Consider the following 25,727-nt stretch of genomic DNA (forward strand, 5'->3'; position numbering starts at 1 on the left):
ATATGCATATATAAAAGTATATAGTATGTATAATATGCTTCAATCGATTATTTTAGCCTTTTTAGTTATTAACTTATTTATTATTATATCAACAATGTCGTTTTATAATTTAACTTATCGCATATTTTCTCGAGTTTATCATTTATTTCACATATTGAATTAATATTTACAGATATCGGAATTTGTTTAATTATATTAAATATAGAACGGAAGTGTAATTAGAAGCAGAGAAAATTGAGAATGTATAAGAGTTCATTAATTACGTGAAACTAATTGATCGTAAAATTCCTATAGTGTCATATAAAATTTTAAACTTAATGCTTAGATAGGTACTATTTTTGGCATCGACTGATTTAACAGCCAAGTCTGTCTTTCATCCATGCAAAAGTTGCATCAGAATTTCCATTCATTGGAAACGATTTATGTGATTTTATTTGTAGCTAAGAAAAATAAATTAATCGTCTATAAAATGATCCATTTTTACCTTGGCATAAATAGATACGTAATAAAAAGTACAATGAATTAAAAACATAATCATTGTACATTGAAGAAGATCGTGTTAAAATTTTAAATAAATAAATTTCGATTTCAAAGATGTTTCAGTGACATCTGTGTTCGTTTTATTGACTAGAAACATACTAAAACGAATTTATTAACTTTACTTAAAAAATTAAAAGTAATGTAAATTTTAGATGAATTTCACTACGAATAAAGCATAAACGATTTATTCTTAATACTCCTATTCTTAATATTAATGCTCTTCTTACTCGTATATTTAATTCAACATACTTTTTGAAATATATCCATTTATAAAATGAAATGGATCATGCTACTTTCTAATTTTTTATAAATAATATTTTTTACATTCATTATAAAGTATTCTTAAATAATGCAACACGAATGCAGAATGAAAGTAAAAATTATGTTCCTATAGAGTTGCCAGAAGAAGTTAATAATTGTAAATACGAAATGAAATTAATTAACCCTAGTCAATAATAATAGCAAGTAATTGTCAAAACACGTCAATTAACATCTTATCCAACACTCCAGTAAAAAGAAAGTGTATTGGGTAATATGTTAACTACAAGTGCTCGTCGTCCTTAGAATTTCAAGAATAGATGAATTACTTAAAATGGATTATCTAATAACTCTTATATTTATAATAAGAAAAAATATTTTAGCCGATAATTTTTAATTAAATTCGACTGATATATTGCATTAAATTTTCTCGAATAAACTTTTCGTTCGATATCTATAATTAGAAATAATTTTTACACAACATTTAAATTAATTCTTAATCACTCTGTAACATTTAAATTAATTAATTACCAAACATGAATTTAATGAAAATAAGATTTGATTTAATTTTTACGTAACATTTAAATTAATTACCAAACATGAATTTAATGAAAATAAGTGATTTGATTTTAAGTTAATCGCAGTCTCGATAATAAAATTGTCACCACAAGAAATATGCGCAACATAATCATCAATAATGATACGATAGAACAGTCAACGTTATCAATGATTTAAAACGACAAAGAAATAAGAAAATATGAATTTACTGAAATCTTTTTCCTCTAAACCAAATGATTTCTAAAAAAAAAAAAAAAAAAAAAATGTCCTTTTATCTTCAAAAATAAAAGAGTTACTAGGATCATTCATTTTAAGTCTTATCTTACAATTTAAGTTAACTGCTAATTTGAAGTTGTACATAACTAGGCACCAATGAATCAAAAAGAAAAACTGACGTGAATACGATATTTATGTCCTTCTAAGTGCTCGCATTTGCTTACGACGTGCTTGAACAACACCATACACTACTGCTGCAAGACTTCGGCATCTTGTTCTATGCTTAGTCGTGCCTTCTTGTTGCAGCGTTCCCTTGCCCAGTACGAAATACGTCTCCATTGCCCCTTTCCCTTTAACTTCAATAAGTCCCCGTTTCTGAGTTTGATATCCTCTTGATTCCAAGAACTGTCGAAATATTTGAAATTAGACGGACAATTACAACATGCGTAACGAACAGCTACTTTCTTTGTCGCATGCATTGCAGTTACCCTAGCAATATCCTGCGGCACTTGTATCTTCCCCATAACGCCTGTAGAATCCATACGTGAAGCCAAGTTCACTGTGTTACCCCAAATGTCGAATACAGGCTTACGGGCACCGATCACACCGCCTACCAGCGGGCCACAACTAATGCCTACCCTTAAATCAAAATTATTAAACGAATGTATGTTCACGTCCTCAAGACGAAGTCTCATTGCCACCGCATAATCCACCAATCTACACACGTGCTCCATGTCATCCTTATTTTTGTCCTGAAAGAAAGAAAAGAAGAAGAAGATTGAAAAAGTAGTGAAGTCAAACGACTCTCAAGATCTAGAGACAACGATTAAAGCAATTCGTCTTTCGTATTATTAACGAAATATGAAAAGATGCATTTGAATGAAGTATGTAACAATTACATTTTGACAAGGATTGAGACCAGAAGCTGCCATGTACGTTGCTCCGACTGTCTTTATCTTTTCAATGCAATGAAACCGATTTTCGTCCAGAAGTTCGTCGAAATCGGCTGAAAAGAAACATCTCGAATATAGAGATTTGTCATTGAAGCGTGAATAACGCTAGAGCTGACACATTCTTCATTTCAAGTGCATTACCAATAATTTCATTCAGCAAACGTATACACTCCATTCCTTTGTTAACGTCTTCCGAGTAGAACTCCGTGAAATTTGGCACACTGGCGAACATCACTCCAACTTTGTCACGCGACTGAGAATACAACTCCTGCGAAAACATAAAGAAAAAAAAAATTGTAATTATAAAATTAACCAATCGTGGAGAAGCCAGTGGGGCACAAGTCGTATTACCTCTGGCGCTCTCTCCTGCGTTAAAAAGTGATGAGCTACGTGATCGGGTAAAATGTTCTTCAACAACTGCATGTTATTGTGCCGTGATTCAATCATGTCGCTTAGCTCCCTTTCAGCCTGCTGTTTCCAAAGGAAATCTAATCTGGACGTCACTTCTACCAATCTGCCGTGGTACGTGACCATCACCAAGAATACTAACATAAACGTGAGCATCTGTGCCGAGAGAGGTATCGTCACTCTAAAACCACGAAAGCCGTAATTACCGCCATTGTGTTTCTACGAATATGAAACTGACTGAAATCTCGTACGGGGCGTCGAGCCTGACTTACGAATCCTTCTCCTCGTCGGGAATCGAGAAAAAGTCCTTGCAGACCACGAGAATCAACACCGCGTAAACGGCAACGATGATCGTGGCAAGAGCCGTCTTCACTAGATAATACAATTTCAGCGCAGAGGCCAACGCAATCAGGCACAAGATCCACGTGAACACGATGTATTCCGGTCGTACGCAGGTCGTCTCTAAACTTACGTCGTCCCCCACGTAATCCAACGTGTACATAGATTCTGCGCGAGGTTCCGTTTCCGGCGTTGATGGTACTTTCCTCAAGACCATGTCTTCGTCCCTACGATTACCAGCAAATCTTCTATAACGTCTTCCAAACGCGAGTTTTGGAATATCGTTTGTTTGTGTCTACAAAACCTGGAGAACTCTCTTCTTCTTCGACCTTTCACCGGATCAGCCCTGTCGGCGAGGATCTTCGTCAGTTCCGCGTCAACCATGCTGTCAGAGCCACGCGATGCTGTTTGATTCTCTTTGGAAGAAACGTCTTTCTGTTCATCTGAGGTGGGCTCGTCGTGAAGGGCCGCTTCCAGAAACGTCAAAATAAATTGGTCGAGACCAACGTCGGTCGGTGCCACCAGCCGTTCTGGCTGCAACGTTGGATTCACTAACGGCTGCTGCTGTAGCTCCAGTGCCTCAGGGTATCGTCGAATCGACGTTGGACACGCCAGAACACCGACTATCGACGTCAATGCCATCAAACTGATCACGCTGCATATGAAGATCGTTCGATGCTGCTTGTTGTGAACCAACATCGAGGAAGCATGTTGCAAATATGTTGGCAACGTTTTGAACTCTTCCGCCATGACCAGGATTGACGACAATACCAAAATGAGCGTCGTTGCCAGCAACGAGCCCAAAAGAATAATGCAACTATAAAAAGAAATAATGTCGATTCAGATTAACATATTGTTCATTATAATCATGTGAAATGCGTTTCATCTCGGTTGTTTGCCTTCATTTTATAAATTTTCATCTCGTTGTTTGTTCTACATGCGGCTAAATAAGTCTATCTTCGGTCTATGAAATGACGATTTATAATTAATAAACATGATCACTTACTCTGGCAATATCACTGCTTGACAAATTGCAATAAATATCCACACGACAAAGCAACAAATCATGTTGGATTTGAACATATCTTCTCGCAATTGGCCAAACTATGAACAAACAAAATGATACGTCGTATTCGTCGTATAAAATCGCTGTATAACAAAATTTAATTTAATTCAATTTAGAAACAAGCACGCATATTCGTCCGCAAATATACGTAAATATCGATCTCACTTTTGATTCTAGGCTTTCGTCATTGTAACGCAAGGTCCAAGCGTTTATGTTCGCCAATCTCATGCGCTTGTTACTTGCGGTTTCAAGACCTGCGGCCTTCAGTTTCTCGGCGGACGCAGCGGACGCAACCTTAGTGCTTTTCGCGGAACCATTCTCTTCCTCGAGGTATTCCGACTCCAAATTGCTGACCGAGGTCGCGGTATTCAACTGTGCAAATAGCGTAGCATTAAATTCCTCGAGGTTCCCTTCGAAGTCGAAGATTCAAGAAATTCAAATTTTTCCAGATAGTCCAAATGTTCAAAAATACGAACGTTTTCGAATGGTATTTCCGGTGTCCAATCCACGCCAATGTCGTCGTCAGTGGACGAATTCGGAGCACTGCTGTTCGCGGCCAACGGATTGTTCAACTTGAAGCTCTTTTTACTTTTATTCGCGTCGTCCTCGGACCATATCTTAGGTCGTGAAGAATACCGACGTCTCGATCTCAGAGGTTCTACCTGTTTGATTAAATAAGTCACCACGTTCCTCTCCTTCAGGTAATTGTCCCTTTCGGTACCGTTTCCCGGCTCTACTTCGTACACGTCGTTCAAACAGTTCAACGTATCTTCTGAAATATGTACTCTCCTGAAATATCAAATTTTTCTCTCATCGCATGTGTAATGTTAATAAGACAATTTTGCATTTGCCATAGAACAACAAACATTGTGCAACACGTTAGGTAGTCTGTATTTCGTTAAATCCAGTCAATGAAGAAATGATAACTTTTACCCTGGTATGCCCCCGCTCTCGAGATGATTAGCCAACGTTACGTCGTAAGACCAGACATCGAATTGCCATTTTCGAAGCCCAAGCACACCGCACAATACCGAACCGCTGTGAATTCCTATTCTCATGTTGAGATCGACCTAAATGAAATCAGGTTCAAGTATAGAGGAAGACGGAAGGAAGGGTATTTTATATTTTATTTTTATGATTCTACACATTATTTTATATTATCCTGAATTAAGGTGCACGAATAGAATAGGTGGCTTTTTATATTATTAAATATATCCAAATTTATACATAGACACTTACAGTAATAAATTAATTTTCTTAATAAACCTGTGTTACGTACATTTATACATTTACTATAAATGTCTGAGTACAATAAAGATATAAATTTTTTTTTTTTTTTATGAGCACACTTTATTTTTTTGCAAAACTGGAATTAATACTGAATCGTATGCTGTGAAGGTTTCTTATTAATAAATTGCAACCTATAATCGATTTTAAAGGGAACATGCTTATTCTACATATGTATTATAGTAATTAAAGTTATGTCTTTTGAATTTTAATAGCTAACAATTATATTTATATTGATACAACTTTTTTCATTCTATTTTTATCTATAAACTAAAAGGCACAGACAAATTTAAAATATACATGGATTAGATTTATAAATACTTGGAGAATTATACGTTGTATAAAGTTTAGTTACATACCTTTGTTGTGTACCGCACATCTCTTATTGCTTTAATCATGTGCAAACCCATCTCGACGCAACAATGAGCATGATCGCTTCTGGGAGTCGGTAGTCCACACACGCAATAGTAACAATCTCCAAGTAATTTAATACGTAAACAATGATTTTCTGCGGAGAGCTTGTCGAAACGAGCAAACAAGTCGTTTAACACTTTAACGAGCTCTTGAGCGCTACATTGGCTGGCCAAAGCTTTGTGATAAAAACGAATACCATAGGTTAAATGGTTAAATAACAGAATATTTTATAGGAATACACATCTCAAAATTATTATATTATTATATCTTGTAATATATACGTTGTGCGTGCTAATAAAAATTAAATGTAAAATATAAAATAGAAATTATAGTTAATACTCTTAAATAATTCATATGCATAAATTATGTCTTCTAAGAACAAAATTTTATGTTACATAATGTATTATTTTAAATTTTTACCATTTTCATATCTTCGTGGCAATAATAGAGATAAAAGTTTAATTTGAAGAATGTTGATATGTATGAATTATAGAAACAAGGGAATTACATAAATCAGGGAATGAATGAAATAGAGAAAGAAATATAGACAATTAATTAATTTCATATAATGTATATATACCTAAAAATAAAAATAGTTACTCGTTATTAATGTCCCTTTTCCGTCGTGTAAACGGTAAACATTGTACAAAAGCAACAGTTTAAATGAAGATATAAATTAGTGCAGTCCGCTATCGTAAATAAATAATTACATACCGGTGAAGCCTTTGATGTCAGCAAAAAGTATGCTAACATTCTCATAGCGATGGATATATATTCTATGAAATTGATTAGGTGTAAAGGAGATTGTTCCACCTCGTGCAGTTTCACGGGCGATATCACGGATCATTTCCTTAGCCACGAAATCTGGTAAAACTACAATAAAATTCGTCAATTATGAGACCTGATTGACACGTTGAAGACCATATCCTTACTCTACAAAGAATAAAACGCCGTGATCGCATTGAGACATTCGTTAATTAATTCACCCGTTAAAGAAGAAAGCAAGGACTGTTAGGGCTCTGTCCGTTTTGTTTTATTTGATTGTATTTTACTTATACTTCCTAAACAAATAATCGTCGGAAAATCGATAATACGTAAAAGCAAAGTACTGCTAGGCTATCGGTAAAACATATCTGGCGCAATCGGGTGAAAGTGTCTAGTGACCCTTTTTGACACTCGGCTGAGCAAGTTACACGCGCTGACGAGCCCCATGCTTGCGGCGCAACCCCATGCGTTTTTATAGACTACATGTTCGACATGTTCGACATATATATAAATATACTTGAATACGTGCCGGGCGTATTTACATCAATACGTAATTACACAGTCCATATAGATTTATATATGATGCATACGTGTGTATGTAGCCTTTTAACACCTGTTCAATTAATTGTGCCAACTCAATGGCAAAATTAAGAGTACAATTTAATACCGATCGTCCGACAAAAATGTCAATCTAATCTCTACTTGTTAGCCAGTTCGATGGCGTGCTCGCTCTTGTAAACGTGTAAACTAACTCACTGGTTGACATTTTTGACATTTCAAACTACCAGTGATGTAGTTGGTAGAGAGTTAAGCAAAATTCGACAAAACGAAACGAAATTTCGAGCAAAGCTGAAAAGTAGATCGATCGATGAACAACAAACAATAAATCGCTAAGGATCGTCGTTAAATTGAAACAAGAAGAATAAAGCATGTCTCACCAGAGAGGAGCAATTTCTCTTGTCGGTTGTTCTCGTTTTGCGTTCGTTGCCGGGTCTCCATGGATCTGTGCGTCTCCAGGAAAGCCTGTCTCTGTCCTCTGTCTGTCAAATACTTAGTGTACATGCCAGCTAGATTCATTGCAAGATAAAGAAGGACGTTGGTTGTTAGCATTCGAACTATGCACGTGACATCATGCAGCTGCAATTGCAAAATTAAACGTACTTTAACGAAAAGAAAGCTGCGAGTCGCAAAACATACTTGGAATGTTGCTAAAGAAGAGAGTGTTGTTGTATCATGGTAAGGGTGAACAAGAAGCGTTAATTTTGTAAAAAAAAAAAAAAAAAAGTTAATAAGTATAGACCAAAGTGTAGACCAAGGATTCTTACATATGTGGGATCTCGTAATAATGTTATTCCCGCCATCACCATGTGAGTTAAAGCAGTCCCGTAACCGGCAAGGACACACCACCTTAAAGGCAACGGCAGCATGGCGTACGGCGCATACACGACAAACAAAATGTACCACATGAGACGTTGTTGACTAGAGAAATCTAGACCAGCTCCTATAAAACCTGCAATTGGAGATGTACAGATAAAACATAGAGGCACACACTTAATTGCGAGCACCGTTTATCGAGACATTAATCATTGTTCTTTTTTTTTTTGTTAATCTTAAATAACCGCAGAGGATCGCCGATCAATAGTAACCCATGCCTAGGTACAAGTTTGTTCTACCACGTCTCTCTCTCTCTCTCTCTCTCTGTCTCTCTCTACGGTTCGCTGAACATTCAAGCAATTCGCTGGACCGCCAACGCACGAGCCAGTGGAGCAAAACTCTATTCGGTAAACGAAGATACAATCTTCCCAAGAGTACACATGCACTCATCTATATATCTACTGTATGTGTATATTAGAAAATTGCAATGAAACAACAGTACACACGTGTCGACTTTTACATCCAACTATGAAAAGAACTCTGTCTATTCAGAAAGGAAGAAAAAAAGAAGATAGAGACAGTAGTAGGTTGCATATAGTTGCATCTGTGTGCGTGTGTGCCATCACCTTGCGAATTGATCAGTAACCAAGTGAATATGGAAGCCCAATACAAATAATTGTTGGAGAAACACCGCCACCAGCCAAGAACGCAAACCACCAAGTTCGCTGCCATACAGCAAATCGCCCAAGACAACGACTCGATCAGACCGCCGCTGTTCTCGTCTCTCTTCCACAGCCATATCGCCATCAGGATGATCTTAGTGTCGCCAGTGAGTATTTTATGAAACGAGAAATTGAGAAATAAAATACAGAGTATACTTACTCCGTGGAATTCGAATGACTAAGCCTTTAAGGGATCCAGTTTACCTTTAAGCTAAGATCGACGATATTCAGCATGATCAACGATTTCTGTCGTTGACGATTCGAGTAATGGAGATACGACGTCTCGAGCTGTTTGCTGTGGAAGCTGTTCGAGAGCGATGGACAAAATATTCCCTTATAGAGCACGCCTTTCTTGAAAACATCTGAAAATACCCGGTCGTATTTATAGCCGAAGGCTGTGTTGCACATAGAATAAATTAACAACATATGTTTAACTAGTGGAATGTTAAATAATTGGCCAAACGAGCGAAACACAAGCTGAATGTAATTGAAAGGCTTGTAACAATAATAAGTTTTTTTTTTTGTTAAATGTTTGAGCACTTGTGTGTACATCGTCTTTCATAATATTAATTCCATGATGTTGCAAATGTAGCTTTTGATAACTAAAGTAAATTATTATTCAATGTTGTTATGTCAAGCCATTCAGTTGTATCAATATTATTATTAGCATGTAATTGAACCTCGCTGCGCTTGTGATTCAGCATCGACAGGCTGATCGGCAAGAACCACGTCCGGGTCGGTAGAAATGTCTGCATCCTCGACTGGATCGGTTATTTCATTGATGTCTGGAACTTCCGGATCGTTGTTGGACGTCCGGTCCATCCCCCATGCCGCCAATCCTTCCCTCCCCAGCCTCTCGGAAGTTAGTTTCTTCACAGCCTTGATCCATAATTGTTTCCTCGGGGAAATACTCAACCTATCGGCGTCAAAAAAGTACAATGAGTTAGTTTTCTTGAATGAGCAATACCTGCGAAAAACATCTAGGACATCCAGGAAATTGATACATGAATACATACTGAATGCACATTGCATATTATACATTTTTGTTCGTTGCGCAAAATAACTGGAAGATCGTGTACATTCGCCGTTTAATAATTTTTGAACAAAAATAAATTATTGTTCAGAGTCTTAGAAATAAAGAAAATATTATAAAATAGTTGACATACGAAATGTTATTGAAATATGTAAAACTTAATGTAAACTAAATAATGATCAATATAGTAATTAATAAACGCGACCATATGTAATAAAAACATACAATTTTACAAATGTACATCTGATATTTTTTAACATTAATCGTACAACAAATTCTATTTACATATTTCGAAAATTTTACTATGGAGCAAATGATAGATGAACTTGCGAATAGTTTTTGTGAAAAATTAAAACTGTAGCTATGAAAAACATTGAACAATTTGCAAAGTGTACACGACCTCTTAATTAGTTTGAACAGTGTATAAACAAAAAAGTAGTTGAAGAGCAGAACATTTAAACAAATTTTGTTGTTAGCAAATTTTTTATATGAACATTTACGGTAACATATTGATATATATGATTCACAATATTCACATGTGACTGTGTCGTATACAAAGTATTTTCAAAATTTCAATAACACCAGAAATTCATCGTAACGTTCAATGTGAATTGAAATTATAAGTGTGTAAAACAGAAATTAAAAAACTTTTTAAAAAAATGGAATTTTTTTCCTTTCGTCAAAAAAATTCTTCGAAACGATCCTCGTGCAAACATCATTTAGGCTAACATTCACATATCGTAGACGCGTGTCCTACGATTCGAGGAATAGTGTTGGCGCAAAATACGTATAAACGATACATCATAATAAGTGCACATATATTTTTAAATGCGCAGCACTATCGATCCAGACACAATTCTTGCACGTATACGGTGATCCATCATCGTAGGTATCATTAAAACCATATACCACCGGATACAAACGATCAGAACAAACAAAAAAAAAAAAAGAAAAAAGCTAAGGAATCGTGTCCTTGTGAAAAAAATAGTATCAAGTGTGTACATGTGAAAACACATCGAAAGGTGTGTCACACTGTTGGAAAAAAACACAAAAAATCTCGTCGATACACCTGCAAAACGTGAGACTTACCGAACAGTGTTATTGTGTTAATGATGTGTCGCATTAAACAAAGAAATAATTGAAAGTCTTTCTTGCACGAGATACATTTTCTTTCTTTCTATATGTTTCTCTTTTTACTTTTTCTTTTTCTTAGTCGCGTGTAAGAAAAACAAAAAAAAGAAAAAGGAGATCAACATAGGTGAATACTTACTCATTGATGCCCGCGACATCACTGTCCAGCATCATGCTCCAGGTCTGTTCTGTAATCATTATCCCCCGGATGATCCGCGAAACGAACAACCGCTCACGATGTGATTGTCAGCTGTGCAATTGCCTTAGTATCCGGCATTTTCACACACCTTAAACCAGAACTTGTTAAGAAAGGAAGCCAATTTCTCGAATGTCCCGCCCAACGTTGGTTCAAAGAATTCTCTTTCTTTTTTTCCACCAGAGACCAAGAGAACAATCTTATCGAACCGCGACTACTTATCATGGCGATTTTCTCATCGTTTCCCTTAACGTCGTCGGTCCTCGCTCATTACATCAAAATGCGCCGCGCCGCACTGATACGAAATTATTTTACCACTGCGACTTTTCCTCCCTCGTATTAATTACTCGTTCAAATTACCCAGAAAACGTAGCCGGAAGCTGATGATACTCTTCGACACGAACGCACGATCGAAATTTTTCGTTTTTTTCTGCCAGTTCAGTTTCATTCTCACTGCGTGTAATCCTAACTGAGTATCGTGTATAGTGTGTAACAGAGTCAACTGTCCTCCCTTCTATCTCGTTATGTCTTAAAACATGTTGTCATTTCAATTTATAAATCGAATAATCGTGGTCAAATATTGCATACACCGTATGTATATACTATTGATATTGGTAAGTATTTGGACACCTGGTTTGGAATTCGATCAAAAGGTCGATATTGAATGTTTCTTTGCTTTTTGTTGCAGTTGGTATTAAACATAGCTCTTCTAAATTTAAACTGAAACAAGAAATATATCTGCGTCATTCAAAATCCACGCTGCAATGAATAACATTGACATTTCTTCTTTAAAAATATAAACTCTTCTAGAGTGCAATGAGAAACACATATTCGCACTAAGATTTTAACATTAAAGAGAAACATCACTTGATCCGGGTATTTTTCTGCAATTTTCATCCACTTATCAGTGCTTTTTTATTTATACATAACAACTGTATACGATTGCCTGAGATAAAATCAAAAATGAAAATTAGATGTATGAGTTTTGTTTGAAATATATTTTGTAATATGAAAGTGTCCAAATACTTATCCATAGTACCGTACGTATACAAACACCATACAATGGTGTAGGATCCACCTTGATTTCCGTGAAAGATGCACCACTGTAACGTCAGAGCGCGATCGAGCTTATTTTTACGCTTCTACATATCGACGAACAGATATCCCAGAAAATTATTGAAAAGCATCACTCAATAACGTTAATTTGTAATACGAGTAAACGTATACTCGGGAATTAATCAAATTGAAACAAATTCACGATCGACGCATTCTCGTAAGTGTATCTTCGATAAACGTACGAGATTTGAAAACGTCCGTTACAGGTGGAAAGATTCACGAATACCGACAAGGTTCGCATTTCAAAAAAAGTTAAGAAGTTAAGAAGAGAGAACGCTGAAATGGTTAAAAAAAGGAAAAAAAAAAGAAGTAGTGATATAAATTCCAATGAGCGAAATGTTCGAGCTTTGTTTTTACGTTACCTATCGGCTCCAGTCTACGGTCGAGAAGAATAAGCAAGCAGTTCTGTGCGATTGCTTCGTCCCAGCATTAAGACCACCGTCCGCGAACGAAACTGGTGACGAGTGTCGAAAATTGCGAGGGGGCATCCGCCAATGATAAAACCCGTGCTTCTACGAGCGAAATCGGTTACCGGGTCGGTACCTGATCTTCAAACGAGTGACTGTAACGTGAGCTTGTCACCGCGCGATGGCTCTCTTGACGTCAGATACTTTCATTTCATCCCCTCTAATTTGCAAGGAAAAAGAAGGGATGCTTCAGGTACACGGATATATGAAAAATATGCACGAAGTTCATGGAAAACATTTTTTATGGAAAATTGGTAACAGAATGTTGATTCTCAGTTGGAAATTTGCTTTTGATTCCATCAAGGAAGATCTTGTATCACATATTTCATATATATGTGTATATTACATATATTATATTATTTCTCTCCAAGGTATGTAAGAATATACTCTGTACATTTATGCAAACTTTCATTAAAAGATCTAATATAATCGCAGGGACTTTATTAAGGATAACCGTATTTATGTAAAAATTATATAATTATATAAAGCTATCTGTCTAAATGTCCGGTGAAAGCAATTTTATTTCATTTTAAAAATGAAATTTGTTTTACACTATTTCTATATAAATAACGAATGCTTGTACTCATTAACAAGTTCATTCAAATTTTTCATTAAATAAAAAAATCTAAGTAAAACAGCATATATATGCTTTTATAACATTGAAAAATACAATCATTAGTTATTTTTATTTAAAATTCATTATAACATAGTAGTTTTATTGATAGAGATAATATTTGTTGATTAAATAACTTTTTACGAATAATGTAAAGTAATGATATTAATGACAAAAAGTATATCACATATGGTATTATATTATATAATTAATAAGTGAAATAAATATATGAAGCAATACTGGTTAAGGATTAATATGACTCTTATCATGTCGGGAGCTTACGAAAGTTTCGTGAATCATTGATACGTGACAAGCGTAATAATCGATGATTATTGGCATAACGCGTGCGCTCTCTAATACACACGGTTCATAATACGAATACAAATGCGCGCGTTATTCATACCGATCAATAAAAACTAATGTAATTATATGTAGGAAAATATCGAATGTTTTGTCTATACTCACATATATGTTCGGAAGTTGTTAAACATATTTTAAATATTCATAAATAGGAGTACTTATTTTTTACTTAAATTACTTTTTCTTCATAATGATATTAATATTTAACTGTTTGATCTGTTTTGAAATTCAGTTTATAAAAATCAATACAAAACATATTATTACAATGAATGTACATGCTTGTATCTTTTATTTTAATATGCAAAATTACTTTCTTTTCAATAAGTAATTTTTTTTCAAATATACTTATCATTTAGTATTAACATGATTTTAAAGCAGGTTTTCTTGAAATAATTCTTACACTTGTGGAAACGTTAGTATTTATTGGCACCTTTCATCAAGTTCTATATCAAAAATAATATTTTATCGCAACTTAATATTAAGTTACAATATTGCGTTTTACTGTTTAAAAAAAAACAAAAATATTCCTCATAAAAAGCAATATCATTCATAAATATATATTTATGAATGATATATTTATATTTACTAGTATATTGCATATGTGCTTAATCTAATTGAATACTGAAGTAAAGAAAGTATTATCCAAGGTAAAATAAATTCACAATATAAACTATATGGAATAAATGTTACATTTCTTGTGTTAACCAAAAATGACTAAAACAGAATATGTTCAAACATTTTTAAATTATTATTAGATTATTTTAACACGTCAATAATAAAACTGAAAGCATGTTACAAGTAGAAAAAAACGTAATATAAACCGACAAAATACGTATCACATATAAAACGCAAACAACTATTATTATCACTCAAAGATAATACGTTATCATTTTAATATCTTTACACAAATTATAAAGTACGTAAAGAAAAAGAAGTTCACCAATGTATTAAGATTAAAAAATGGAATGCTGTTAATTCTTGCCAAAATATTTTTGATGTCTTTCATATGACACAGCCAGGTTTTACGTGATTGTACTGTTTGTTAATATAGGATGAAAATTAAATAAAAAGAATTTTAAAAAAATAGAATATCTAACAAACATATATGAAAAAATATCTAACAAACATATATGAAAAAATATCTAACAAACATATATGAAAAAATATGTGCGCAATTACTATTTGCAACATATAAAGAAGTTATTCTTAAATTATATATATAATCTTATACTCATGAGTAAGAATATATACATAATTTTTAATAAATCAATAAATTATTTTGTTGAAAAAATAAAAAAACTATAGCTTTTAAGGAATATAATTATAAGTATAGACATAAATGATATGTATGCACATATACACATTTGTGTATGTATATGTGTATGCATTCATATAATTTCCATTTTCATTATTTTTGTTTTTGAACAATTGTCTATGTCTAATATTTGCAAATATTATTAAATAGAAATATGATTTTTATATACAAACAGCTAAGTTCTCGAGCATAAAACAGTAAAACTGTACAAAGTTCGTTTTATACATATGTAGGAAACAATTATCTATAGATACATATATTTCGTACCGAAATTCGAAAACTGAATTATTAGTTTCGCTATGATAATCTTAGTTTTTTCATCAACCGTATCCAAGTATGTATTGTATATATTACTTTAATCAATGACTGTAGCTCGACCTTCCTCTACTAATAGTCGATCAATGTAAATATCTTCAGCTGTATTAACATCTATCAATTTTAAACCCAATACAGTATCAGCCGGAGAAAATCCATCAGGTTTAGATTCAACAACTATTGATACAAAATTTTTATCCACAACCAATTCTTGAAACCTTAAACTATCTTCAACAGACCAGTCGACGTTAATCGGTCGTATGCCTGTTTAAATTATTAATAAAATTTACGAAATAAGACTTTTGCATTTTAAAAACAAATTAAAACAGGAAAATAAAACAATTACATACCAACAAGTCTTGCTTTAATAGCTTGATATGGTAGTTCTAAGAATTCACTTTTCAAAGGTTGTAATTTATTTAATGGCAGTACTGATACATCTCCGAAATCGCAAAAGTAAACACTAACCATATTTTCTTTAATTATACTTGAAATGCATACCCTTAAAAGTGATTCGGAATAAATAGAAATTATTGATTAACATCAGTAACTCCATATGTAAAATTCAGACTTAAAATATACATTTATAAATCACTTTTTATTTATACCTATACCAATGACTGTCGATATGTTGAGCCGCATAAAGTTTGCCTTCTTTTACTGATTCTGCAGTCGGAGTTGGACCTTTATATGCTTGACAAGCTTCTTGTAATAGAATCATCATCGACTAAAATTATAAAATATATTATATATATTATCGTAACATATATTTTACATTAAACAAAATAAATGAAAAATAACCTTTACCTCTAACGAACTTTTATCATTAAATGGTTGAATAGTAAAATTTCCGGGATGAGCAGCCATTGTTACATGGACATCAAAATATTCACCAATATCCGAAATTTTCGGTGGTTTTAAAGATTTTACATCATCACTTTCATTTCCTAAGAGTTTAGAATTCATACGTTCGACTCTTGGTTTTCTTGGTTTTATATTATTATTACCATCCCCATGTGTTCTACAAATATAATAAAAATAATAATTATTTATTATTTATTAAAACTTTTAAACAGTCCAGTATAACATACTTTGTAAGTTCCTCTTCAAGAGCCAAAGTATTATTGATAGAAACAAGCATGTTGCTTGGTTGAATTCTTTTAAATAATTCCACAATTGGCGTCTTATTTTCGATTGATACAACTTTTATAAGAAGTGATTCATTTTTTGGTGCAAGCTCTGCAAGTTTTGCAACCATCTTTCCATTAAACATTGACTTATCAATGTTATGAAGATGTACCTTCAATGCCTATTGTAAATGTATCATTAAAATTTATACATATTTTATATATATATATATATATATATATATATAATCTTTAAATTCTTAATGAATATCAAAATTATAATTTTACCTGAGCAGGATAATTCGCTAAAACTTGAGATAATGTTTCCAAAGAAAGGAGATTGCTTTTCATTATAGTGACAGTCTTACCAAAATCAATTAAAAATGCTCTTAATTGATTGTGTAAACTATCATTTACAATTTTTCCCCTGTACCAATTATTATTTACCGATACAAAATATGTTTTACTAGGATCAACTGTAGTTACGATGCAATTTTCTAAATCTTCCGTATTTAATCCAGTACATACTAATCGATTTAATAAATTAACCAAAAGTTTTATACTTTCAGACTGCACTTGTACATAAACATCACCATTTTTTTCTATATGAGAAATAAGTACCTCCGATACTTGCCCCTCCTGTGAACAATAGAAAAGCATTATTGTTTTTATCGAAAAAAGAATCTTACATGTTATTTAATCATATTTTTATTAACAGAATATGAACAAACACTCACCACATCTAATTTAGGAGCAGTTAATACACTCTGTGAAATTTGTTTAAACAATTCTAAATTTATATTAATATCATCTGGTCCGTGCGTATCATAAAATACAACTGTTGCAGAGGATCCATTCTGATCTTTCTTGCGAGTTCGTACTTCAACATATAATGCACGATCAAGCAAAAGTTTTTCAATTTCGCTCGTAATGCTATCACAGTCATTGAAATCTTCCAAACCAGAAAGACACAGCCTTATCGCCTAATATATAATTTAATAAAATTTTCTATAAATATTTTTAATAATACAATAAAATTTGTACTTTAATAAAAGTAGCATTATCATACTTGAGCTGGAAGCGCACAAAATTTTTTATCCAATATTTGCAATCTACTAAAATGGAAAGTATCCTCATCACCATGATCAATAAATGAAACCGTAACCATTCCATTTTTGATATTAAAATCTATACAACGAACTCTATGCCATGATTCATCCTCAAACACAACATAATAATTTCCAATTTCAATATGTGGTGCTTTTCCAGATTGAATTTTATTGTAATGTTGACTCATTTTGGTAGTCATAATATCAAATTGTTCCTATACAAAAATCATACAATATAAATAATAATTATAAAAATAAAAGTTGTATAAAAAATTCTTTCAGCTTACACTATATGCATCTCCTATAATTCTTGCCCATATTTCAACAGTACTTAAAACACATGTGACAGATACAATCCAAAAATCTTCTTCTGGAAATTCCAATTGTCCAGGTGCAACAGGGCCAATTGGCTTTAGTTGTATTTTATCTGTTTTTTGTGATGTTGGAGTTCGCATCTAAAAAATATATATTAAATAATAATTGCACTCCTTTCATGAATATAATAAAACAATTTATAATGTATAATTTATCATGGCATTATGATATAATAATCTATAATCTATAATATAATTTATAAAACATGTATTATTATTTTACCTTTTCATTATACGAAGTAAACCGACGTAGGATTATCGAATTATCAACGCCCTTTTCTAGAACAATTGCTGGACTCGTCTCAATAGTTCTTTCCCAATTTCCAGGTAAAATTTCCTCATACTGTTGTTTATAGTATATAGGTACCTGATGCATGAAGATACCATTTGGATGAGCATCTATTATGGACAAAACTCGTTCTTTTATTATATTTTTGTCTTTAGTTTCATTGAAACAAGAAGATGAGCCATATTTCTCAGTAAGATCGAGCAAGGCAAATTTTGCTGCAATTTTTTGGGCCTCATCTTCAGTATGTGCCTCTTCTGGATAACTTGAGTATCCATGAGGACCAATCTAAAAATATATATTTACTGCTTTATATCTGCTGTAAATTCCTACTTATTTCTTATTGCATTTATTTTTAAAAAATATCGAAATATTTTCACAAACCTTGACTTGTGCAAATATAGCTGGTTCTTTAGCATTTTTAATTGTTGCGGGACAAATTTGATATACAGGTTCTAGAAGATTTAGTGTTTTAGCCCTCCTTTTCAATTCTTCTCTTGGATCAGTAAGTTGTAATTTTGGCACAATTTTCCTACTATTACCTAATGGTATCTACAAATATATTTTATTAATTATCTAATGGTATTATCTAATGGTATCTAAAAATATAATTTAAATTATATATTATATAATTTAGTACAAGGAATAGTAATGAATACTCACAGTTTTTATTGGAGATTGTTGAAATTTCATGTTACTATCTGCTAAAACTTGACCAGGTGAAAGAGGTGACAATACTTCAGATTGATGAGAAGGTGTAAAATTAATGGGGTTATCCAGCAATGAAGGTATATTACGAGTTTCTTTAAATTTGTCACCTTTAAATTTGTCACTTAGATTTGAAACTTTTTTAGGAAGCATTTCCACGTTGATAACAGTCTTTGGTTTTTGACTTATCACAGGCGTTACTGCCCTTAGATTGTTCTTTATTTGTGTCTCATCCTTAGATTTATTAATACTTTGGTTTATTGATAAAACAGAATTCATTTGTTTATCTTTCAGTCTCTAAAAATTGGAATAAACAAATTAAAATTAAAATAAATTTTATTCTTTCTGTATTAAAATATATAATGCTACCAAATACATTACTTACTTTACTTGGAGAGTTTGGTGGTACTCCAAAATTAGAATGTATATATCTGGGTTTATCACTATTTTGATGGATAGTAATTTTTGTTGATGTAGGAGAAAACATATTTTGTCTAAAATAATAAATATTCAAACATATGTATGTGCATAAGAACTTCATGTAATGCGATTGCAAAATAGCTTAAAAGGCTTATACAGGAAATAACTTCAAAAACTAAAGACTCATATACACGTATAAAACAATAAATTTTAAAAGTATAAAAGCAAATTATTGCCTTAAACATACAAGGTAAATAAATAAGAGCAGAATTTCTAAGCTGAACTTGTGTTTTGTGTTTTGTGGAAAATCATAATTATGCATTTTACAATAAGGATGATTTTACGTAACGTGTGACAGTTACTTAGATAAAGAATTATTTATATTATTTTAAAGAAGAGTTAATTTTAATTTATGCATGGAATAAAAACTCTTGGTAATTACATATATAGAGCTAACGTGTTTTTTTCATTTTGATGATTTTTAGATTTATTATCAGATACGTGATTCTCAGCAACTTTTTCCTATATGTATATGTACAAGTGCTGCTCGGTCTTATTCACAAAAATCTTTTGATACTTTTCACATAGATATGGATTAGTTCTATGTACGGAAATGATCATACTACATGCGTATATACTCCTCACGTCTTAATTTACGAACGAAAATAGACATTTTTCATTTATTTCTATCAATTATTTCAAAATATTTCAGGCTTTATCTAGCGTAAACCAATACTAATACTTTTATTTTAAAAAGAACTCATTTTTTTTTCGCTTATTGATTTGAGTTAGATAAATTTCTGGCTGGCGGAACTCAACTGTTAACACTGTTATTTCGTTGATTTCTACAGGACCTTTTTTCTTTGATATTTTCGTGTTTTTTAATTTAATTTTGGATTAAGTTTACTCTTGAATATACTCTTGAACAACTAAATTCATTGACAATTGAGTTTCCCTTTTTCATCTCTCTATGTTCACAAATTGAAATGTGAAATGTATAAACATGTCGTGACACATATGTAATTATGTCAATAGATGAATCTTATCCAAATATTACATCAAAGTAAAAAGTATCAAAAAATTTATATGAATATCTTAGAAACTAGATATAGGAAAAAGCTTAGAATCATGTCTCTAACAACATATTCAAAAATCATCGAAATCAGTAAAAAGGATTTTGTTCTATATGATTATTAAAATATTTATGCCAGTGTTCTCCTTCACGTCAAACAATTTTTATAAAATATTTTTTTTAATAACTTCAATCCCTTAGATAAGATATTCCCTTAGCTCAGATATATATTCCATATATGTAATTTTAAATATTTCTTAAAATTTTAATATATACTAACATGATTTTAGAAACAAAGCTTAATTATTTAAAGAGATCTTACGTAACATTCACAATATGGATAGTTCATATTCTACACTTTACCTTCCACTCATTTGTGAATGTAGATTATTATTACCACTTTTTATATTGCCAATATTCTTTTTTGTTACAGGCTGACGAAATGGTGTTGGTTTTCGAGTATTTATCTAAAATAATATAATATACTATAATGGAATGACATAAAATAATAAGATGTACATAAGAATAAGATACTTACTAATTTATTAAATTTTCTAGCTGTTGTCTTTTGACGTGCAATTAACTTTGTAATATGTGCAGATTCTTCAGTAGGTATAGCCTCCACAAAACAATCATTTCCTCTCTCAATAAGTCTAATACTAGATACATTACGTAAAAAAGCAATCAAAGACTGATATCCTAATTTTCGAAATGGTATATTTTCATCAATGAGCATTTTATAATCTCCTGTAAAAGGTATCAATATAAATATAAATATTATTTTAGAGCTTTGAATTTAAATTTGCTGATTTTAACTATATTATTTACCTATAAAATAGTACATTTATTTATTTAGTTTATGAATACAGTATGCATTTTATAGTAACATAAACACATATTTTGTACATAGTAATATAAATTTAAATAAATAATAATAATTTTAAAATATTAATAATGAAGTTTTTAAAACAAAAAACTTACTATTTAAATCATCCACCTTGACACCACTTTTTGAAGATATGAGACACGCACGTAAATTTTTGATTACTTCTTCTTTCTCCATTATTGCTTTTTTGTATATTTAAATATGTTAATAAACGTATATTTATAAATTATATTTACAAGATAAGACTCTGAAAATATTTAAACATCAAATGTGTAACATAACATACAATTGTTTAACAATATTCTAAACAATAAATTTTTGATAATTAAATACCTATTAGTAACGAATAAAAAAATTTGCCAAAATGACATTTATTTTTCGAATATAGACCTAATTGTAAGAAATACAAATATAAATATTATTTTTATAAAATATTTTCTAAAATGCTTTACGTTCGATTATTTGTTTCGTTATTAATCGAAAAGTGTTATGCTCCGACAAAAAATACTATAATAAATTTACAAAAATTGCGTCTTGGGAATATTTAATCAAAATAACATTATACTACTTCCTATTGCTTTGATTGTCTCTTCCTGGAAATTCAGTCTCGTTATGCATTTATTTTGAAATCATAATATGTGCATATTACATATAAATATATGAGTGAGACAAAATATAAACGAAATAAAACAAAAAAAAAATACAATGCAATAATTCAATTTATAATTGGAAATTCTGACGATGCCGGCAAATGGCGATCAAATCAGTGCGAAATGTTCGCACAGGACATGTTCCCTAATTGTTTGAAACAGTCGAATCTTGACTTGATACATTTAATATAGTTATTAAAAGAAAAGAAAAATAAAAGAAAAAACATTTTCATATTATTTCAAATATTTAACGCAACTTACTCGTAAGAATCAATTTTTATATATGTTATAAAATTTCACTGCAAAGTGTCATACATATATTAATATACATATATATATATATATAGAGTATTTAATGTTAATTTTAATTTTTTTGATTGAAATAACACGCTTTTTATATATATTCGTCAATGCCACAGTACGAAAACCAACACAATATATAGTTCGAACTACACATATAATTGTACGATAGCAATATCATTTAATTATACATTCGCAACTGAAATCAATTTCATAAATGATATAAATATTACGAGAGCTTGCTTTACAAAACTAAATACTTGACGTCATATCAAATTGATAAAACCAATCATAGTTCCTGATGACATGTAATGAATACACAAAATCGAACGCAAAAAAAAAAAAAAACAGTGGTAACAGCTGTATACCAACTGACATATTTTCAACGAATACCATCATTTTCGTATTAATAAAAGTATAAATTACCGATACATCTTTAATCTATTAGGGTACATATTTTGAATATTGGCAAGATGTCATAAGAAAAAAAATTAGGCCACCGTTATATATATGTATATATCTGTGTGTAAAAATCGAACGTACCTTATTTTTCTTTAAATCTCGCACATATAACGTGTAATAAACTTCTTTTCTAATTCTACTGAACTTCACCACCTCTCATACAAATATATCACTTTTTGGCAACAACTGAGTTGATTCTAACATTCCCTCCTCTTCACAAAAACTGACTTCCAAACTTCATTACATCTTCGCAGAGAACTGCCTAACGGTCTAGCATATCATTTGTTGAAGTAAAACGAAATACTTCAGCTGTCCAATCAAACTCTTTCTCTACCCCCTCCATTTCTAGATAATGAACCAATCATCGGCCGGGTTTATGAAGGCGGTATATTTAAGAAATTTTAATTATTTATTATACTATACTTTTAATTGTTTCTAAAATCTTGTTTATACCTTATAAACGATAAATTACTAAAAATAATCGTACAATGCTAATTATGATACATAATATCAACGCAAGGATTAATAAATTTTCAATTATCTTCAAATTAATAGTTCTAAAAGAATTTAAAAGAACTGTTCGATTTTTCGAAAGCTACGTATTTTTTATTAATTATAATCATTTTTAAACATTTGGAAATTATTATATAAATACATAAAATTCATTATTATAAAATTCAACATTCAAAACTTAGAACAAGTCTAAGTAATCGTTTAATAACAGAGCTCTCATATACAGAAATATAATATTACGAAAAAAATATTTTAAAAAATTTGTAATTTTTATGATTTTATTGCATTTATTACGCTTTTTCAAAGCTTTCACATAATGCTAGAAATTCTTATTCTATTTTTCTTTAGTATCGCAGCTGATTTTTTGATCTGGTAATAATTATCAACTACTACTTCCTTTTTGGAAAAATTAATTACAATATTAACGTTGAAATAAAATTCCTAACGAACACGGTTTATATCTGAAAATCTCAAATAAATATGTAACAATATATTGAGGTTTCAATACCTGGAAAAAATTTCAGACCTTTTCACAGGAAGATTGTAAACCAGATATTACTTTACAATACGTTCGAGATTTATGAGAAACGTACTACGCGAAGTGCCTCACGGATTTCAATAAAAACAGACAAACTAGCAAAACAGATGTCCTTTACTTTTTGTGACGCTGACCTGAAATTGGAGAAAGGATACTTTCTCTGTTGTCTGTTCTTTATAGTAAGTCGTACAGTCAACAGATGCAAGGCTATCCAAAACTTTTAAGTTTCTTCCTGTGAAAAAACGGACAATTAACTTGAGGATCCCTGGAATCTCTTATATATATACATACAATAATATTCGGACACTAAATATTTAAACTGAAGTTACAATTTTTGTAGGCAATAATTTTACAATGTAATTCTCGTTTATAACGAAACGTGTATTTTCTTGCTAAGCTGAAGACTGACTCGCACGTGCGACCTCGGTGACGTTCTGTCTACGGACTGTTGCCTCGCTTTGTGCATTCGTTCGGGTATCTTCCTCGGTCCGACTTTCGTCCGGATACCCTGTTTTACAGGCATCGGTCATTAATCTTGAAATCGGCCCATGATCCTTAATCTCGAGTGGCCTCTTCTACCGAATAGGCAAGGAAATCTTTCCACGTCAAGGAACGGGCGGCATGGCTAACATTCGCTCACATTTTAAAAAAAAAAAACGTTTCGTACGACAATAAACCTGAATTTATTTTAAAGCTTACTTCGAAAGTAGAGGCTTCAAGCTTTAAAATGAGCTGAAATTTATTTATGTGCAATTTCTTTTTTTTACAAAATTATAACAATTTCAATACTTGTTAGTGTTCAAATATTAATGAGAATCACTGTATATAAAAATCGTTGCAATCACTTGAAGTACTTATAGTGTTAGAATAAATATTTATAGCAGAAAGAACACATTTCTTCTACGCTCAATTTGCTATGAAAGAAATGTTATACATATATAATAAGTATATATATGTATAATATAAATATAAATACGTGCACATGTTTTAAACATTTATGTAAATTTTTATAATAGATAAGTATTACTGTAGCTTATATCGTAAAAAATGGTAATTATAATTACAACAAATATATATTACGGTGGTTTACAATAATCGTTGATTTAAATGAAATATTTGAAAAATAATTATTTAAATGTTATCTCATTTAACTTAAACTTGTTATTTTATATTAATTATCCATTAATTTATTTAAATGTTGATTGCAAATGATCTTTTTCTAGTTTATACTTGCTACTTTGTTACTTTATTATACTATAACTATTTTTTATATATTTTATTTTTGTTTAATTTTCTCCTGAAGTAACATCTCAAATAATCTTTTATTTTACTAAAACAATGTTTTGCATTAAAAATATTGATATCTTCGTAACATCAAATATCATTTAAAAATAATGAAATATTGAAATTAACATTATATATATTAAAGTATTAAAAGCAAATGTTGCTATGTCATAAAATAATTCCACTACATTATGTATAAGTTAAATATAAATAAAATAATTCCACTACATTATGTATAAGTTAAATATAAAATATAATATTTAAATTAATGTAATTAAAATCCGAACTATTTTATTTCATTTTATTTGAAAGAATCAAATAGAAAATTATTAGAAAATGATTTATTTAATCTCAACATAAAACAAAATTATTTTCCTCATATTAATTCTGAAATAAAAATAATAAAACAGTAGAAACAATTTATTTGATTATTTATTAATATATACTGTAGATATCTATATATTCTCTATTTTGAATATTTCAAAATTATTTTTTCAAATTGAATCATAAATTTTTTTATATATCAATTGATAAATTTTTTATTTCGGAAAA

At 31.1% G+C, this 25,727-nt stretch overlaps 2 protein-coding genes across 7 annotated transcripts; both read right to left on the reverse strand.

Moving 5' to 3' along the window:
• Window positions 1-65: 65 nt before the first annotated feature.
• Window positions 66-12,943, reverse strand: LOC122530523 (adenylyl cyclase 78C). Of its 6 annotated transcripts, none has more exons than XM_043657562.1 (20): window positions 12,739-12,943; window positions 11,204-11,252; window positions 9,581-9,810; window positions 9,105-9,262; window positions 8,805-8,994; window positions 8,130-8,314; window positions 7,743-7,941; window positions 6,754-6,912; window positions 5,985-6,214; window positions 5,272-5,408; window positions 4,815-5,127; window positions 4,504-4,710; window positions 4,279-4,376; window positions 3,577-4,089; window positions 3,206-3,499; window positions 2,877-3,114; window positions 2,667-2,793; window positions 2,472-2,578; window positions 2,061-2,324; window positions 66-1,977 (listed from the first exon to the last, which is right to left on the reverse strand). In XM_043657562.1, the coding sequence occupies exons 2-20, from the start codon at window positions 11,236-11,238 to the stop codon at window positions 1,765-1,767; spliced, it is 3,897 nt and encodes a 1,298-aa protein (XP_043513497.1). In that variant the 5' UTR covers window positions 11,239-11,252; window positions 12,739-12,943; the 3' UTR covers window positions 66-1,764. The 6 variants fall into 6 exon arrangements, with proteins under 6 accessions (XP_043513497.1, XP_043513496.1, XP_043513495.1 ...); XM_043657561.1 differs by having other exon boundaries at window positions 9,581-9,816; XM_043657560.1 differs by lacking the exon at window positions 12,739-12,943 and having other exon boundaries at window positions 11,204-12,652.
• Window positions 12,944-14,218: 1,275 nt separating this feature from the next.
• LOC122530495 (tudor domain-containing protein 7A) lies at window positions 14,219-23,126 on the reverse strand. The gene is made up of 17 exons (XM_043657514.1): window positions 22,922-23,126; window positions 21,524-21,675; window positions 21,081-21,289; window positions 20,906-21,009; window positions 19,436-19,544; window positions 19,006-19,347; window positions 18,727-18,894; window positions 18,280-18,630; window positions 17,970-18,137; window positions 17,643-17,897; window positions 17,311-17,556; window positions 16,862-17,212; window positions 16,538-16,755; window positions 16,254-16,467; window positions 16,055-16,173; window positions 15,797-15,948; window positions 14,219-15,710 (listed from the first exon to the last, which is right to left on the reverse strand). Exons 2-17 carry the CDS (start codon window positions 21,603-21,605, stop codon window positions 15,487-15,489), a joined length of 3,312 nt encoding a protein of 1,103 aa, XP_043513449.1. The 5' UTR covers window positions 21,606-21,675; window positions 22,922-23,126; the 3' UTR covers window positions 14,219-15,486.
• Window positions 23,127-25,727: the final 2,601 nt, after the last annotated feature.

This window comes from Frieseomelitta varia, unplaced genomic scaffold (assembly GCF_011392965.1).
Source record: "Frieseomelitta varia isolate USP_RPSP 00005682 unplaced genomic scaffold, Fvar_1.2 scaffold_345, whole genome shotgun sequence".
Lineage (NCBI taxonomy): Eukaryota > Metazoa > Arthropoda > Insecta > Hymenoptera > Apidae > Frieseomelitta > Frieseomelitta varia.

What these genes read in the sequence shown, in the direction of transcription:
- LOC122530523 (XM_043657558.1), bottom strand. Translation starts at nt 11,262, where the DNA reads ATGATTACAGAACAGACCTGGAGCATGATGCTGGACAGTGATGTCGCG. An exon ending in TATTACGAGATCCCACATAT is followed by an intron (nt 7,942 to 8,129) that starts GTAAGAATCCTT and finishes TTGCAATTGCAG; the next exon opens with CTGCATGATGTCACGTGCAT. An exon ending in GAGAGCGGGGGCATACCAGG is followed by an intron (nt 5,128 to 5,271) that starts GTAAAAGTTATC and finishes TTGATATTTCAG; the next exon opens with GAGAGTACATATTTCAGAAG.
- LOC122530495 (XM_043657514.1), bottom strand. Translation starts at nt 21,605, where the DNA reads ATGGAGAAAGAAGAAGTAATCAAAAATTTACGTGCGTGTCTCATATCT. An exon ending in ATCGACAGTCATTGGTATAG is followed by an intron (nt 15,949 to 16,054) that starts GTATAAATAAAA and finishes ATCACTTTTAAG; the next exon opens with GGTATGCATTTCAAGTATAA. An exon ending in TATTAAAGCAAGACTTGTTG is followed by an intron (nt 15,711 to 15,796) that starts GTATGTAATTGT and finishes TAATTTAAACAG; the next exon opens with GCATACGACCGATTAACGTC.